General features: G+C 45.4%; 1 protein-coding gene across 5 annotated transcripts in view; it reads left to right on the top strand.

Moving 5' to 3' along the window:
* The window catches only part of LOC118773660 (5'-AMP-activated protein kinase subunit gamma-2-like), a 122,170-nt gene that overhangs the window by 4,386 nt on the left and 98,458 nt on the right, over positions 1-19,326 (top strand). For 2 of the 5 annotated variants that reach the window (XM_036522682.1, XM_036522681.1), the window contains exon 2: positions 16,566-16,637. In XM_036522682.1, the coding sequence (XP_036378575.1) occupies positions 16,566-16,637 (72 nt within the window). Of the gene's footprint in view, positions 1-2,457; positions 2,536-3,765; positions 3,903-11,646; positions 11,724-16,565; positions 16,638-19,326 lie in introns of those variants that run through there. The other 3 variants (XM_036522683.1, XM_036522684.1, XM_036522685.1) reach the window with 3 other exon arrangements.

Here is a 19,326-nt window from a genome sequence, read left to right as displayed (position 1 = left end):
CGTATCCAGAGCGACTTACATGCAGTAGGTTACAGTTTTTATCCATTTATACAGCTGGATATTTACTGAGGCAATTCTGGGCTAAGTACCTCGCCCACGGGTACAACAGGAATACCCCAGTGGGGAATCAACCCCTCGGTTACGAGCGCTGCTCCTTACCACTATGCTACACTGCCACCCACATGCACGTGATGGCGATCCGTTATCTGCGATGCCGGTAATGATCCTCCATGATGTCCGGGAACAGCGATCGACTTGTCTGGCGCGGTGATCGATGGCACAGCACAGGCGTGCGTTTCCGAAAGCCTCTACCCATAATGCCCTGCGCCAGGCCAGCTCATTTGGAGACGCCCTGCTGGCAGTGGTACTGTGCAGAGTAAAGCAGAATTCCAGATGAAGATGTATATCATTTTAATACGTTCACTCCTGACCTTTACACACACAAAGAAGAGCTCAGATAGAATAGCAAGATAGACAGAAACAGTATAAATGAAATGAAATGAAAGTTGATCTCAAAGTAAATTAAAATGCCGTTTTTTATTTAACTCCCCACGGCTGGCGTGAGACTCCTTGGGCCTACTGCGAGACATTTTTGTGGTAGTTATTTTTATATGTAGACACGTTGAGAGGATTATAAATGGTTTTACAAAGGGAGAGTAAGCCATGGAAAACCATCACTTTTAACTGTTACGTTTTGTGTGTGGTGCAGTGAGTAATCTGTTCTGTTTTTTGATTTCATACCTAGTTTTTCAGGTTGTGTCCTACATGTTTATTTGAATTATTTAAATTCTCACGCAGAGTGGAGTGACTTCATGCAAACAGTACTCATACCTCATCAGAGCACAGGAAATAAAAGCTTATAGTAAAACAGTATAATGGTTTCGTGTTTTAAAGGAAGACGTTATTTTCCTGCTCATGTTTCACATAACAGTGATTTGAAAGTGAAGGGTGATGGCTATTTATTCTGATGTGCAATGGGTATCTCTCCAGCTGCAGTCGAAAGCAGCACTCTCATGAGAAAACGAGTCATGGTGAAGTCTCCTTGCATTTCGGTAGACATCGATACAGTTGCTGTGAGTTGAATGGTGGTAGCAAAATATTGCTTTTTTGTTGTGCCCTGAAAGGTGTCAATAGTTTTTTAAAAAAAAAATTCTAAAAAAAAAAAATTGTTAAATGTTGACCTTTTAAACATGAGCATCAAGCTTCAATGACAGTAAATGATGGTGAGATGATCCGGCCTCACACACACACACACACACACACACACACACACATCAGGGAACAGCGAAGGTAAGACATCATTGATCTGTGTGATGCAGAAGGGCAAGGATGCTCATTTCCTGGTCCGGTGCCATCGGCGTGCTCCAGCTCTGGACTTATCCAATCACCATCTTGCCAGCTCACACCTGCCTCGTAATCCCTTCCCCGCGGTGACCCGCCATGTCTTACCGCAGCGTTGGACGCCTGGGCCACACTTCCAAGTTGTTCCTTCCCCCCGAAGGCTGTGGATTGCAAAAACCGTGAAACGAGGACCAGACTTTCAGGATTTCCCCCTTGTGTTTTGTGTTTGTTCACTAGAGGGAGGTGGGGGGGGGGGGGGGGGGGGATGTGAGGTTGAAAATCGCTCAGTCACTGTTGTTTCCTCTGAGGAAGGCTGGAGGCGGACAGCAGCGGAATTGCCTACTTTGTGCAGATTACCTGATCGCCATACGCAAATTTACTGGCATCGGGGCGCTAAGAAAATCCAATAAGAAGGGCTGGCAATACAAAAAAATAAATATGTATGAAGAAATTGTTTGACTCATGCAGACCACTTTTCAGACTAATTTTGAGTGCATCTCCAAACCTGATAATGAATGCTCCCACCTTGTTTTGATCAATCAGTCAAGATTGTTACAAAGTGCTGTACATAGAGCTAGGTGCATTTTCCTGAGGGAATTAAAAAAAAAAAAAAAAAAAACTATAAAACCCAGGCCAATTGAAAATTATTCCCTGACCCCAGGAAATGGTGGTTGAGAGACTTCCGAGTGTACGACCGGGAGAATTCTACATCTACATTCTGGAATCCTGATCCCGGGGGGTCGTGTTCCTTCCCGGTTTGCGTGTTTCCGGAATCTTCTCGCATGCCTCTTGCCTTAAGCCTCAGATGTGTTGTAACGGTTTACAGCCCCTCAGGCCTAAGGGCAGTGTGTGTTTACGCGGCTCCCGCGGCCGGTCCGTAGCTAGCGCGGCGCACCTCGTCGCAGGACACCTCCAACGGGCCTGCGGAGGTAATCTCCAGCTCTTTTGTTGTTCGGTGTCGGGATAATGAGGCCATGCGGCGTTTATGGCCCCTGTCTGTGTTTATCAATAGACGCGAGTAATCCCCTCTCTGATGTTGACCTTTGGCAACGCCATTCACAGACAGGGGAGAGCGGGAGCGCAAAGTACAATAGACTGAAGGCCGAATCTCGATGCATGGCGTGAAGTGTGAAGCGTGAATCGGTCTCTCCTTATCAGTCCGTTCAGAGGAGAATGAAGGGAGAGAGAGCACAGGTACGTCTGTCTTTTTTTTTTTCCCCAAATTTGTGTAGGGTGTAGAAAGTGTGTTTGGTTATGTGTAAACATCCCTGCAATCAGAGGAAGGAGTGATCAGGGTTATTGGCTGTCTGTCAGAATGTGGACAAACGTACAATGTTTGTGCTCTTAAAAACATTTTACTATGGTTTAGTTTTGGTTTGCTGCTTTCAATGCCACCATTGTATTTTATTGTATAAACTGCTAAAATGTGAATGTGTTTCCAAAGTTATTTTTGGTTATTTTTCACTTGATTTTATTATTAACATAAACAAAACAAGCCTTAAAAAACATAAGATTTAAGAAGTGATCTAACTTCTCTGGCAAATTCGTGTTTATGTGAGGCTTGGGATTAGCCATGATTAACAAAGCTTGTGTTCCCTGCAGACCGTGGGCACATGCTTTCCTCAAAGCTAGAGACATGAGCTGCAATTGCTACTCAGTGTTTGAGCTGTGAATTTGAGCAGAGTAACAGGTTGTGCTATAGGTGTACAGCATTGTGAGGCCTGAATGTAATCTTTTAACTGTGTTGTCTGGCATTTTTGACAATGTCAGTGAGAGGACTTTTAGCACATTCTTGGTATTGATTTTTCATTAAGGTTGAATTTGATTAGATAGATAGATAGATACATACATACATACATACATACATACATACATGCATACATACATGCATAGGTAATACTTGATTGATCCAAAAAGGAAATTGCCTTGAAGGTATTGTAATAGCAGTATATGTCAAGGAACATTATGGTTAATATGAACATAAAAGCCAAGGCATTCTCTGGGGAATAAGCAGTCTCTTGGTTATTAAGAACAACTTCCTTCATCTCTTCATTCTGTGGAGGGTGTCATTCATCTTATGAAAATGATTGAAATGGCTAGAAATCAGACAAAATTTTTGAAGTCTCTAACTGTCAAGGAGTGGGTGTTTACAGTATCCGACTCATTTTTAAATGTATTCTTCTTCTTTTTTTTTTTTTTTCTTCATGGTGGTATTTTTTTACACTCTCCTGACACTCTAACACCCATACGCGAGGTATGTGGGTCTGTTTGGTGCCCAGGAAAGCATCAGAACAGTCTTCAGTCTGACGTTTTAGACTTGCCAGCGAAGAGGCCGGGATTCACCTCCATGCCACACAGCTGTAAGCCTAAAGCCCATGGAGCAGAACTGCGTATAACATCTGCTGTTTGTGTTTGTTGGTGTAGTTCACTCGGAAGGACCTAAATACCCTGGAGGTTAAAACCAGTTGTGCCCATAGCCCCTGTGACCACAAAAATCCAGGTACTGAATTGATGAAGCTGGCTTTAGGGAAAAATCTGGTGACATCCTCCTAACTGAGATGGTAAGTAAGCTTTTAAATATGACCTTTCCACACAACTCTGGTGGCTCTGTCTCTGAATTTAACAAACGATTGCATTAGTTTTAATCTTGAGCATCATTTCACTGAAATCGAGAAAAATATTCCGTAAAAGTTAGTAAATGCAAAGCTTCACACAGTAAATTTTAAAAAGGAAGCGTTGTAGAGGTTACAATGAATGACCCCACTCTAATGTTCTGAATTACCACTTTGATTCAGACTTATCCTGCTGTGTCTTCAAAGTCAAAACAAACACAAGTACATTGTAAATATATATTTCTTGTTTGCTGCCATGACATTGCTTTTCATCTTTTTCTCAAAAGGGGAGAATATTGCTGTGGGTGCAATGTTTTGCTGAATTTTTAACATAAGCGTATGCGTATAGTTTTTAAAAGTAGGTACCCTTTTATTTTTGTCATTTTGATTGATGTAACAGTATTTACGTCCATATGCTGCATAGAAAATCCTGGAACACTCGAAGTATAGAGAGTGCTTTTTATTTCCGTTCCAAAATGCTGGTGGGTCACAGAGGGTCCCCCTCTCTGCGGGTTCACACTCATTACACTGTCAGTAATGGATTTAAAAAGTAATCCTTGGTCAATGGCTGAAAGCCAGAGGTAATGATTCAACTCTATGTTGTTCCCAGGCCCTTTTCCATAATCATGGGCAGTTGGGAAGTTTATTGGTTTATGGGTAATTGAGAGCGAGGCTGACCACTCTCAGTTCCTCTCTAGATAGTGGAGGGTATCGTGTTTTTTTTTTTTGTTTTGTTTGTTTTTTGTTTTTTGCTTTTTTTTCTGAAAGTGAAGACTTTCTGCGTAGCCTCTGAACGGATGTTATGTAATTGCTTTTGCAGGGCTGCTGCAGTTGGACTGTGCAGGTACTTTTTAAAAAGCAAAGCCTCCTCTCAGCCCTGTCTCTTTTTTATTTATTTATTCGTTTATTTATTTTTAAAACTTGCATAGTCTCCCACCGCAGCTTCGACGTGGCCTCGGGCAGCGTTGAACAATTCAGTAAACAATTGGTCCTCACAGGGCAGAATTCGCAGTGCTTTCCTGTCCCCTGTCCACTGTCCGTAAAATCCAGGCAGGCGGTCATGCCGGCGTTCCTAACATTCTGGGAAAACTGAGCAGCCTTAATGCCTTTTGGCCTGTGCTTTGTCTAAAGGCTCCACTAATTACCCTGTTTGGATGTTTGTTATTTAATTGATATCGCATCTCTGATAATGTCTGGTTTGATAACGTCTGTCATGCAGAAGTCCAAACGAAGGGGTCTGGTAGCGTACAGTGTGTGGAGCACCAACTCCCACGCAAACACGAACACGTCTGAGTGATGGATTACTCTTTAAGAGACTGTACCATCAGTCTTAGCTGTAGGCTGATTCCCCTAAAGCCACTGCATTTACAGATCAGTGTCCTGACTTAGAAAGGAGGCAACCAATCCAAGCTCAGTGCCTTTTTTTTTATTAAATCAGGCATCAAAACCTAGGTATAATTTGTCTGATTTAGATGGTAATGGCCACAAGACAGTCATCATTTACATTTGTTGCGGTTAATGGCATTCAGTGTCTCAACGTGATCCGAGTCCGCCAGCAGCCAGTGCGGTACTGAATGTTGATCTTTGTCTTGAGCTCTGAGCCGTTGGGCTCTGTGGATTGAGTGTGTTAGCCTAGACCCCATGACCCGCCACCTTCCTGTGACATTCTCTGACTCTGCGGCCGAGGAGGGGTTTCTGTGTGACTCCTCACCCTCCGTGAGGACACTGCGAGGGGAAGACTCAAAGCAGGAAATAGAACCTTTTGGAACCTCATACCTCTGACCTCTGACCTCTGACATGACCTCTAACCTCTGAACCCCCTGTTGCATGTGGCCAGCAGAAGATTGCTGTACAGTTGCAGAGATGTTTTGTTAGAGCTGACCGTCAGCAGATTCCACGTGGAGCTGACGATCTAGTGCCTGAGCTGAGGCCGCACACTGAGCTGTGATGATTGATAACCCTGTCTGCAGGCTTCCTCTCATAGGTGAGTGATGGGATCACCTCTAACAGGGTCTGTGACATAGATATCCACAGTCTCTGAAGCCTTTCAGTTCATGTCAGATGTGAGATTTTTTTTGAGTTTTTTATCATTGGTGTTAATGCCTGAGAGCTGAGTCTGTGTAAGCGCAGTTAAGCGTGTTGTATACGTGTACGAATTTCTTCTCACGGTTCTCTCGAGCTTTTTTGTGACATTTGATTTTAATTTGCTAATACGTATTATTCTAAATTAAACTCCCTCTGCATGATGAATGTAATGTCTGAGTGTATTGTTGTTAAGAAAGTAAACCTCATCACGTTTTTATACACAACTAAAAATCATCTCAACTCCATGTAAAGCGGTGGTGTTGTGCCATCCTATCTGGTTTCATACTGGGTGACTGAAGAAGCTCTTTGCATGTGGAAACATTACAGATGGTGATCTGTGAGGAGCATATCATGCAAGAACAGTGCTCACTTCAGCACGCTTAAGCACACTTAAGCGCACTTCAGTTCACTTTAGCACACTTCAGATCACTTCAGTTCACTTTAGCACACTTCAGATCACTTCAGTTCACTTTAGCACACTTCAGCCCACTTCAGCATGCTTAGGCACACTTAATAAGCACACTAAAGCAGAATGCAGCAGGGTCAGCCATCTTTCCCCATGTCAAACGCTCATGATGTCTCGTGTCTTCCTCATGGTTTCAACACAATGAAACCTATTGAGGAGCTGCAAGCTGATTGATTTCTCACCCCACACAACAGTTTATTTAACGTCAGTAATATCACATTGTAGTGAATGGCACAGAGGCCTCCAGAAGAAGGCAGCGGATCTCTGCTTTTCAGTCACAGGCTGAAAACCGGTTGAAAGACTTCGGTCCCCACAGAAACACGATGAACCAGTGACCGGTTCAGGTCAGAGATAGCACATTCTGCCTTCACCCATTTTGATGCTCTTGAAGGCCTATTCCCCCTCCATGAGTTCTGAATGTCCTTTTTGTCAACAGAAGAGGTGCGTGTTGTTCCCCAAGAAGCCATGTGCATGCAAGGCGGATGTTTGTTCACAACTAGCCAGTCAGCATCAGAAACTCAAAGCAGTGAGGTCAGTGCAGTGAGTCTGCAAAAATTTCTTTTTTTTTCAGCCCGAATAGGAAGTTAATTTGAATGGGTTAGGAACCAAAGGGTCTGGCTGAATAGCCCATTAAAGCATTAACAAACAGGCTTAGAGATCCGCTGCTTGCTGGCCCGCAGAGGAGAAAGAGAATAAGCGATTGAAAAAAAGTTGTGCTTTTTTCACGATTTTCTCAAAAATCCCTCCGTCGGTAACCAAGAAACTGGAAGGGACCTGTTCTCTCAAGAGATGAGTCATTTTAGCTGAAAGAAAAAAAAGAGACCAAAAAATACCAAAGCATTTTGTCAAAAAAGGAGAAAAATCTGTTAAAAAAAAAAAAAAAAAACATCAGAAAAGAGGCCAGAACCTGAAAGGACAGAACAAAAACTGGGCCGTGAGGTGCCTGGAAGAAAACGTTTTCAGCAAAAGCAGACAGAGACGCAGGGACTGGCAGAATGTGAGGGAGGTGTGCACCCGCTGTGTTTCGGAGGGTTGAAAGGCGTGAACATACGATGCAGACAGCCAGCCTGCTGTGCCAGGCTGCATGAGCTTTCCTATTTCCTTAATTTACAGGTCCTGAATTGAGGGGCACAAGTGTAAAAAGGCTTGGAGACACGCCAAGTCATTTACCCCAGGGAGGAAGGCGGTTTAGGTTTAAGGCTCAGGCACAGGGGCTTGACACCAGATGCCTTCAGATATGATCCCTAGGTGGGGCACTGTGGTTTGTGGCCTCCAGCAAGAGGTGCTTAACCTGGATCACTTCGGTATATACACAGCTGTATAAACTGATGACATGTCGAAACGTGTAGGGATTTGTACACACTTCAGATCAGTTGTGCATGCTGATACCTTACAGGATTTACACAGGGGAAAAAGAGAGCAGAGGGCAGAGCTGTGCAGTTTGCTGTTAAACCCCATTAGGATCGGGGGTGTGTCCACCATGCCCCCCCCCCCCGAAATCTGATCACCCCCCCTTGAATCTGGCCACCCCAGTAGCTCCCACAGAAATTATGAGATCTGATAGGTTAGTTTTATCTGTTTGGCCTTTACTTTATCAAGACTTTTAGACTTGTTTTATGGTTTATTTTAAATAATTCAGGGAATTGTACCAAACCTAAGCTGAAGTATTGTGATGTGTTGATGTGTTGAACCTTCATAATTATATCAGAAAAATCCACCTTGCCTTGAATTAGGTTCAAAATGTTATGCCCCCCCCCCATACTGGGTCTTTGCCCCACCTTGGCCACCCCATTCAAAATGTTCTGGACATTAGGAGCACATTATTGTAACTCATGGTGATTAATCGTGGGTTTGACCCTGGCCGAGGATGAGAGGAGCATCATTTTTATTGCTTTGTGGGATGAAGACAGCACTCAGCTAGGTGAGCCTCAGGATCAAACAACTCTCACTTATGTAGTTTTATAGGGTAGATTTGGCATTACGTACACAATACAGGTTGTGTATTTATTCAGCATATTAAAACAGATGAGGAGGTCTGTGCAGGAGAGAACACAGAGCCATAGTGTGCCCTGTGGATCGGTCTGGATCAGTGAGGAAGAATGGCCCCCTCCGTCCTCTTCCCTGTGACGCTGCGATGGACAGCTGAACAGGCACTGCTAAAAGACACAGTCACGGAAATAAGACTCACCCCTGGTGTCTTCCCTCACATTATTAGAGGAGATGGTTGCGCGAGAGCGGCACATTGTGGTATAAAATGATAACATGACTCTCGCGTAAACGAAGAATTTTGCGGTGTGTCGATGGAAGATATTTGGCAGGATGCGGAGCAGAAAGGTGCCTGCTTAAGAGCAATTGCATCACTCTGGGGTGCCACACCTTCCGTGTTATTCCTTTCCTTACCTATCAACGCTGTCATCTTGGGGCTGTGGGGAGGCTGTGGTTTAGCTGGAGCGTAGAGGGAAGGTGCTTCATGTAGCCGAGAGGGTTAGCCAATTGAGCTAGCCCTGTTTGTAGTCTACCAGATTTGCAGCCTTGCTGCTACAGACACCGCAAAATCCCCCTGGCTTTCGGTTGAGGCAGAGCTGGGATGTTTGTTTTTTGGCGGATTAAGTCCGTAAGGTTCTGTGTTGTTCCACACCTGGCCTGTGGCTCAGTGCTCAGTGCTTTGGGAATGTTTCAGATTAGCACAAGTTAACTTGTGGTAGACCGTGAATGGCGTTATGCTCACACTCGATGGTCTGGGAGTCTTGTTAGCCTGGTCTGACACTGTTGCTCATTTAACTTGGATGGATACACTTCTGTTCTCTTGTGCTGGAAGTTGCTCCGGGTAAGAGCATCTGCTAAATGAATATAACGTAATGTTATGTAATATAATGTAATATAATGTTCTGGGAGGCTGATGTGTCTACAGATCACCCCTGATCCCACACTGACCACCCTTGCTCTTTACAAATACCTGCAAGACACCCCAAAAACTGCAGAAAGGGAGATATCTGAACCTTTGGAATTAGGCTGAGTTAATTCTTCATAACCCCAAAATCAGTTTAGTTGTTAACACATGTTGATTAATATTCATATTCTTAATTGATGGATTACACGTTCCAGCTCAGAAAATTTTCAAGGTTGTTTATTGCAAACTCAGAATGTAACCCATTAGAAATGTGCTGTCATCTACATATACTTAGTGCTCACTTTTCCTCAAAAACCTTCTGAATGGAAGATTTGCTTTGTACTCTGAGGAAATGCACAGGGAAAGTAACCCTTCTGAACTTTTATTTAAACTAACCTTACATTTGAATGTAAAGATGACATATATTGCTATTCATATATACAAGTTATTATACAGTACATATTCACAGTATAAGTTTACTTAGGATGTTTATGTGCGTCAGTATTTTCTAAGTAGCCTGTTTTCCATGCTGAAGGAATGCCCTGATGTGACAACTCCATTAGCTATTTCTGGAGCCTGATGCTCTCTCGGGCTGAATGCTGAATGACGGCATCCCCTGACCCCTGACGCTTGACCTCTGGCCTCTGGACCTCTGCTGGACTTACAGAAGCTCAGTAGGTGATGACTCAGCGGTTGTTGGTACCTGCATAGAGTGTTCTGGTCTGATAAAAGTGGTTCCTCTACCCCTCTGTTGCGCATGTCGAACTTCCAGTGAGGCAATTCTGATAGAGTCCTGCCCAGGGGCACAATGGTGATGCCCCAAATGGGAACGGATCCAGCAACCCTTTTTGGTCACAAGCCCAGTGCGTCATCCCGCTACCCTAGAAGGCCCAGAACGCGGGGCCGACGTTGGACTGATGACGGGGATTTTCAGTGTCCAAGGTCCGTAAACTTTGTCCTGTTTTCTCAGTGACGCGAAGGCGGTGGCTCCATTCAGAAGAGCCTGGTGTGTTGGGTGTTGCCAGCTGTTGCACAACCATCGGGACCTGTGTGTAGCTCACTGTTTGAACGTGTCAACCTGGCTTCACTATCCACCGTTATTTTCCATACATCTCTGGGCAGTGCTGTGGCATAGTGGTAATAGTTAGCTGTTGCTGCTTTGCAGGCTTGGCATCAGAAGAAAATACAGAGGGGTGCAATTGCAGTCTACGGGGGTGCACAAAAAGTCATAAATACTATGTAGACATCGGGATATATGGAGACAACTGGGGGTGCACTGAGGTCCGTCTGGGGGTGCACTGCACCCCTAAGCACCCCCGTAGCGCCGGGCATGCTGCTTCGAGTCATAGCTGGGGCACTGTGATCACAGGCCTAGGCTGAATTTCTTCAGTAAATATTCACCTGTGTAAATGTGCTATATTTAAGCTGATTGGGCCAAGGCCACCTGACAATCAAGTGAATAATCAGAATAATTACTTGGAGTCCTTTTTGTGGTTTTGATTATCCTTCTAATGGCAGAGTAGTGACAGCATTTTATTTGTGTGTGTTTAGGGCATGACTATGTGTCTTGTCTGTCTTGGTGTATTTGCCCTTGGAGCAATATATGGTAACATACTGTATGAAATATCAGGAATATGTCTGAAAATACTTTGTATGTGTTGCAAAACACAACTTTTTTTTTTTTTCAAAAATTCCACAACTTGACTGTATTTGCATGTTAATATTAACTATTACTTATATTTTGATATTACAACATTATCCCTATTTTGGATTTTGTCTTTTAATATGGATGCTGTTTTTTGGAACTGTTTTCCCTCTGGAAAACCCTGGTTTATTTCTCTTATCCATACAGGCTGTTTAATGCCAGTGAATCAATATGCCAACATATTCCAGGCCCCAGGAAGAACTTCCGATCACTGGCAAAGCTGGTGGGCAAAACGGTGTGACATCACTTCCTGTACCATTTGACTTAATCACAGGACAGCATTGGATAGCATCAGGTCAGACCCAGAACACCATGACAAACAGCATCTTAAGCCTCTGCTTTGACTACACTGCAGCGAAACGTCATGTTTGTTATGGAAAAAAAAAGGTGCACTAGTATTCGGAGACTTGCGTTTTTGTAACCTGAGGCGTGAGACACACACACACACACACACACACACACACACGCACGCCCTGCTCAGGCACCCCTCCCCCTGGTGTTCCCATCTGTTGCAGCAGTGCAGCTGAGGCTACGGCAGACCCTGCAATGTCTTCCCTCAGTCAGTGTCAGCCGGCCGCAGCTCCAGTGTAGCACCTCGGGGCCGAGCTGGCACACACCGCTGCAGTAAGTCTGTTTATGTGTTTATTTCCACTCCTGTAATTACACGGCTGGTGTAGTGACTCTTGCTGTGAGAGAGGGAGACTTTGCCCCCCCTTCGAGAGGACCGAGTAGGTGACAGGCTTGGAAGGCGGGGGGTTGTTTCTTTCTGGTGGTGTTGGTGATGGTGGGGGTTTGCGTTGATGTTTTGGTGGTGCTGACAGAGTGGAGTTATGAAGGAGGCTGGCTGATGAGAAGGTTTGTGAGTGATTTTTTTTTTTTAATTTGCGTACATGTGATCAAAGGAACCGCTTGCTCCTGTTGTATACCGTAGTGCTGTGTCCTGCTTGCCGGGTGAAAGGTGTGTGTGCGTGTGTTTGTGTGTGGGTGACCATGTGTGTGTGTGTGTCGGGGGGATCGTGAGGGGGAGTGTATATGGACTACAGATCATTTGATAGGAGACAAGTTTACGTCATATTAACGGGATGAGCAGAATCTGTGTACATTATCTGCGCGACTCTCTGACCTCCCCTTAACCCCCCCCCAGCCAGCCGGGTCACCCGGGTGGCCCGCATTACCCGCTCAGCACTCTGCTCCATCTCCATCTCTGAGCCCCTCCATCTGAGGCAGGTCTCCTAGTCCGCCTGATCTCCTTCCCCTGAGAGACGGCCTTCTTTGTCAGTCAAACAGAACTTGCCAGTGCTGGAGGCAGCAGGTCTTGTCACCGTGGCCACGGTCACGGTTTTCCGGCGGACGGGCATTCAGCGTCCCTCTGACTGATGCGGGATTTTTGACCTCCGCGACCTGGACGTTACAGGTGACGCCGTGCCGTCTTCTTTCAGAGATACAGAGTCAGCAATCCGAGTGCCTGAGAGACGGTGATCTAACAGAGGGCGATCTGAGAGAGAGTGGTCTTAGAGAGAGGGATCTGAGGGAGAGGGATCTGAGGGAGAGGGATCTGAAGGAGAGGGATCTGAAGGAGAGGGATCTGAGGGAGAGGGATCTGAGGGAGAGGGATCTGAGGGAGAGGGATCTGAGGGAGAGGGATCTGAGAGAGGGATCTGAGGGAGAGGGATCTGAGAAAGAGGGCTGTGCAGAGTTAGAGGTGGCAGCTTAGGGTCTGCCACTTTGTTTCTCTCTGTGGAGGAGGGCTTTTGTCAGAGTGCACAAGTTAACTGGTGGTAGGGCTTGAACAGTGTTATGCTCACACTCACTGGTCTGGGAGTGTTGTTAGCCTGGTCTGACACTATTGCTCACTCAGCTTGAATGGATACGCTTCTGTTCTATGGTGATAGAAGCCCCTCTGGATAAGAGTTAAATGCAAAGAAAGAAATTAACACAAAGAGTGTTAAATGCGTGTAATGTAATTTAATGGAGGCGGTAACATGTGGGGGTGGGCGTGTTCTGGAGGTGTTGGGAAGGCTCTCTCCCAGGGCTGGTGCCATGGAGGGATCATCTTGGGGGGTCTCCCTGATCAGACTCATTACTGCCATGTTACATTTAAGCTTTTAAGCATTTTTGTTAGTTTGGGCTCTGACACGTAGATCCAGAGCTCTCCAGTTGGTTCTGACGCTTTGGGCCTACAGAACGAAAACTAGGATATGAACGCAGAACGGTTCTCTTGACTGAAGAGTAGCTAACGACGCTGTGGGCTTCTCAAAAACAGCCCGGCGGTCTCAGCAAGAGGGTGTGCGTTTCTCACCACGGTTCCAAGGTTTGTGCTGAAGGACTGTGGTTGGGGAGGGGAGCGATATGGGGTGGGGGATAATGCAAGGTCAGACAGCCCATAATTTTAGCGAGAGTGCCATACAGTGACCATGGACACTGTACTCTGCTGATGAGATGGAGGTCGAGGGAGACAGGCCAATTGGCAGGGCCCTGTTTTGGACGCTTTGTGACCCAGAGATGAAGGCTGTGATTTATGCTGAAAAGGGTTTTGCCCATCTCTTCTCAGAGAATGATTTTATCCATATGGCAGCCAGCATTCAGCTTTGCTCTCATGTGTAGAATGCCGCCCTACATTCAAATAGTACATGTTTGGTGAAAGGTGCTTCCTGATATTTTTCTGCTAAACTGACAAAAAAAAAATGTCTAGATATGAGGTTATTGTGGACTTTCTTGTATTGTTGTATCACATTACATTGGTGTATCACATTACATTATTATTGTAAGTGACTTACATAGGTTACAATCTTACATATTATTCATTTATACAGCTGTATATTTTGGGTTAAGTACCATGCCCAAAGGTACAAGCAATGCCCCAGTGGGGAATTGAACTGGCAACCTTTCGGTTATGAGCCTTGCTCCTTACCACTATGCTACGCTGCTACCCGCGTTGGTTTGTAAGAAAAAGCCCCTGGCAAATGCACGTCAGCATTTTCTAAATCTCTTCCGTGTCTGAACCAAAGATGATCGCTAATCTGATGTAATACAGATAACAGCCTCACAGGTGAACACAAGCAGAGCAGAACTCATCGTGCGAGGGAAGTGGGTGTGTGACTCATAGTCTGGGCTCTTTCTGTAGCACTGTGTTAACCCTGGCCAGCCCTGGCTTGATGAGGAGCGTTTTGGCAATTTCACGTCCTGCGTATGCACTGCTTTGACAGCTATGCCTTGGTCTGAGCTGAGCTGAGTTGTTCGCAGGCAAATTGCCATTGCGTCTGATCTGTGCTGCAAGGATGTGGCGGAAATGAGACTCTCCAGATGATTGATGTGGATGCAGATTGCGGTGGGGCTGGTTGTGAAGTCTGTCGGCTTATGCAGTGTGTCCCTGTAGCCGTGGGCCGGTGCATTGGGGAAGGAGTGTAATCCAAAGTGCCTCGTCTATGTTTTTCTGTGGAAACCAGGAGAACGTGCAAATTAACAAGTAGCTTGCAATGTTGCTGAGTAATACACATCACCTGTTGGGCTCTGGTCAGTTGTTTGGGTTTAAGAAGTTCTGGACCTTGTTTAGATGTTAAACAGGAATAAAAAGCAGAGAGAACAATAAGAACAATTTTATCTATGGAATTACTTTGATAATCACTTTGTTACATCTTATAGTACAATCCGTCTTGTGGCCCTTGACATGGTCTGATGGTGTCATTTTCTTCTGCTTTACCCTCACAGATGGGTGAACAATGATAGGTATGCCTGTTTATTTGAGAAGGCGCTGCGTCCACACAGGTGCTGTCTGTTTTACCTGTGAGTTTGGTGTAAGCGGTTTGTAGTATGCTTCAAAAGTAATGGTACCCCCCCCACAGATAAACTTGGCTCCTATCTGTGCATCTGATAAGTAATTTTATCAGGAGAAAGCCACTGTACCCAGCAGAGCAGGGGATTGTGGGAACACTTCAGAGACATGGTGTTGTAAGATGTGGGATTGAAGGGGATGTGCCCACCACAGTGGTTTGGAGAATGCAAACGCAGCGAGCTTGTAGAGTATCGAGTTTCTGACACCAAAAAAACTGGTTTGAAATACACAGACACCCTTGTCTGTATTCCTTCCTCTGCTATTTCAGACCAGGGCCTGTCACTAGCTGGATATCACAGGGGTGTGATTTTGGGTTTTGAATTTTTGTTGTGAGTTACAGGTGTAAATTTGGGTTTGCATGAGTTTGCTTGTCTGAGTTGGGTGTGACCCGCAGGTGGTAAATTTGTAAACTGGAGAGACGCAGAAATCCATGAATCATTGGAGTTTAGGGGTGAAAAGTTAAAGACGTCACTGATTTGTCAAGAGAAGTGGATTACGCTCTTTATTATTTTAGCTAGTGTGTGGATGTCACTGTCCTTGATACATCGTAGCAGGCATACAGCTCCGCTATACTGAAAGCATGTTTATCTGATCACAGCCTGTGATGTGACCTCAGGCAATCATTTCCTGTACTGAAAGAACATTAATTTCCTCCCTTTCATTATGCATAAAATTACGTCAATAAATCGCCCCGTTGACTGTTACAGATGTGCTGTGTGTGCTATACAACCCCTTGGCATGGAGAGTGAGTTCTGTGAACAGGTTCCACAGCTCAACGCGGGGCACAGGCAGCTATATTTACATGTACACGTACATTTACATTTATTCATTTGGCAGATGCTTTTATCCAAAGTGAGGTAGAGTAGCCTACAACACAAGCAAAAGCCATAAGGAGTCAACAATAGCAGGAGCGCTGCATGACCAGGTTTCAGTGGTTGGCCAGACAAGGTACAGACTAGCTGCTAGAGCTAACGAGTGCATTAAATCATTATATTACATTTTATATATGTATATTTTAATATAGATTAGTAGGACACAATTTTGAGACAAGAGAAATTCCTTTAGGGGGTAGTTTTTCTGGTGCTCAGGTGAGAGGGGAAGAGCTGTGTCTTCAGATGTTTGACAGCCAATTTGTCACCCAAACTGTAAGGATCCTCAACCGAATTATTCAAAGAACTAGGAACACAAATCGTATATTCATCAGTGACTGTGTGGAATGGGGCATGTCTGCTCTGGGTTCAGACTGGGTTCCGAGGCACCCGCCCAGCACCCCAACAGGTAGCTGAGCTGGAGACCCGGGTCTCTGGTCAGGGGAAATCATTGCACTCGGGTAACCTGGTGGAGGCACTGCGGGGGTTACCTTCTGTAGCACGGCGTTCGGTGACAGTCACTGCTCTCCTCCGCATATGGAGCTATTGCGGTCGCATTACAACGGCTCCTCAGTCTCCCCTCCTCGGCAGAGTGGGTGTCTGACGGTGGCACTGCGCCCGGGCACCACACGCCCATGCTCGGCCTGTCCCGGGGCGAACCTTTCAGAACGCCGCGGCGGCGTCTGGCGCCAGGCTGCCGATTCTGCCGCGGAGGCGCGAGTTTATTAGCGCTGACGTGACGCTGTTCTGTGTGTCTCCCCACAGGACCTCAGCTCCTTCGCCATGCCCTTCCTGGAGGGGGACCCGGGGGCCAGCGACAAGGACGGAGTGCGCAAGGTAACGTTTTCCCGAATTCACATCACCCTTTACGATTACATTATCACAGTATTGGCATTTAGCAGACGCTTTTATCCAGAACGAATTACATAGGTCACAGTTTTATCCATTTATATAGCTAGATATTTTTACTGAAGTCATTGTGGGTTAAGTACTTTGCCCAAGGGTACAGCAGCAGTGCTCTAGTGGGGGATCGAACCTGCGACCTTGATGAGCCCTCCTCCTCTACCAGTACGCCACATTTCTGCTCCTACACTTCCTCCACTGTACCCCCTGTGTTAAAGCAGACAATTTTATACATGTGTATGTGTATGTGTGTGTAGGTATCTATCTGTGTGTGCATATAATATATACAAATGCACACTGTATCAGTGTACATACAGTATATAGTGTGTCCTTGTGTAACATCTGGAAGGATAACACTGTGGCTTCCTGCTAATATGTTGTCATGGCAATTAGATTAATTTGTGTTAGACTTCAAACTGATCCAATTCCCTTTCAGTTATATTCAAATGTTCACTGGTCAAGCACAGCACTGATGAGAAGTAAAGCCATGGCCCAGGGCTCGGCTCTCTGGGCCTAGAGCTCACATGGTATGTAATACTGGGCCGGTGGCCTTGACTGAACTGGGTTAAACCCGTGATGCATGGGATGAGCTCAGCGTATTGGCCAGATAATGCCATTAGTCGAGCCGATGACACAAGCGCCGCCCTTATGTTCCTGCCTGAATCTGGCCCTGTCAATCACGGGCTTCTTGCCGAGTCATCTCTTCACAGATCCTGTTCCACACGTGTTATGTGTGCTGCTCCGGGAGATTTATTCTACAACGCTGGGATATTACCTTACATTACATTACATTACATTACATTATTGTCATTTATCCAGGGAGACTTGCGTAGGTTGCAGTTTTAACATGTTATCCATTTATATAGCTGGATATTTACTGAGGCAGTTACTTAAACCAAGAGCACAGTCGGAATGCCCCATGCTCCTTACCACGATCCTTAACCCTCAATTGCCTCAGTTAACATCCAGCTTGTATAAATGGATAACACTGTAACCTGCTGTATGTATGTAAGTCGCTCTGGATAAGAGCGTCTGGTAAATGAAAATAATGTAATGTAATGGTGGCCACAGTTCAATGCAGCCATGCCTCCGTATTTCATAGCTTGTCCCCTTGTAGGCCTGCCTGCTGCAGGGTCTTGCAGGGTTTTTTTGAGGCACGATACATGACATAACTGCGGAAGGCTGGAGGGAAAAGCATCCTGACGGCACCCTGACCATGTGACTGATGCTTGTCATGTGTAAAACTCGAATGCGTGATCAGAGGAGTCACGCATTTAGAATGGGACAGTTAGCCAGTCGCTGAAGGCTTCAAAGTGCATAAGTCCTGTAGCATGTGTAGATGCAGGCTCTCTACTGTGATGGAATGAGTGCCTGGGAAATTCACCACAAGAGTGAGACATGAGAGTCTTTCAAGCTTTTGGCTTCGGAATATTGAATAGGAGACCCTTGACTCGGTAACAGAGACAACAACGAGAGACTGATCGTTCAGTGAGTAGCCTACCGTCTTTCAGTTTGTGTCAGACTGTGTGTTTGTGTTAGACTTGTTCATCACAAGAACAGTTACAGTTATCTGTCATAGTTGATGCTTTTAATCTGCCAATAACGAGTTACATGTGACACCCCATTTCTACATTGGTTTGATCAATGGCGACTGTGGTTAAGTGATTTATATGTGAAGTTGATTGATATCTGAAATACTTGAATTGTTGTCTGTAGTTCTGGTAGCAGTAAGGAGGATGCGCACACACACACACACACACACATACACACATACGCACACACACATGCACACACACGCACACACACACACACACACACGCAGAACATACAGGGTGTAGTTGCTTAGTTTGGCAGCTATAGAACATACGGGCCACACGCCCAACATGTTTGTCGTAAACCTCACTGGCCACGTTTGAGAGTATCACCCCTTCATTTTCTTGTTTACCTGTGCTTTTAAAAGCCTGCAATCATCCTATACACACAGTGACTGTAAAATACCACAGGCTGCATACAGCAACAAAGCATTCAAGTCATTTACTGTCGCATCAAAGACCTGATTCTGACGTCAGTTATTCTACAGCACAATGTAATGTATTGTTAGCATCTCCCTTGCCTTTTTAAAGCATAATAATTTAATCCTATTACTCTCCCCGTGCGCTGTTTAATGAAGGAATTCACCGCACTGATTATAATGCCGTACGCCTCTGTCTGAAAGTGAACAGCTGGCTAAAACATCACAGGGCACCCGCTAGCGAAGAGGCAGGCAGGTGTGAACCAACAGCACCCACGGCTAAAGCACACCTCTGCTGCTTAGCTGTGCCTCTGCAGGCCCCAGGCAGCAATCAGAAGCGCTAATGTGGCATCTGCATTCACGGCACTTGCTGTTTGGAGTTAAGCGCTTAAATGAGGTCGAGCAGAAATCTGGCACATTTTCTGCTTTGCTGCCTTCTGATTTTGCCAAAGCATGCTGGGCTACAACGATAACAGATGCATTTTGTTGGTATTATTGTTATTATTATTAGTAGTGGTAGCAGTACTGGTACTGGACGTAGTATTCTTAGTCAGAGTGCAAAATACGGGGGGTCTCAGGGGGTCTGAGATCCCTTGATTGACACTTGAGACC

The sequence above is a fragment of the Megalops cyprinoides genome, chromosome 2, assembly GCF_013368585.1.
Source record: "Megalops cyprinoides isolate fMegCyp1 chromosome 2, fMegCyp1.pri, whole genome shotgun sequence".
Taxonomy (NCBI): Eukaryota; Metazoa; Chordata; class Actinopteri; order Elopiformes; family Megalopidae; genus Megalops; species Megalops cyprinoides.
Note: the sequence above shows the minus strand (reverse complement) of the source record. Positions and strands in the feature narration are given on the sequence as shown.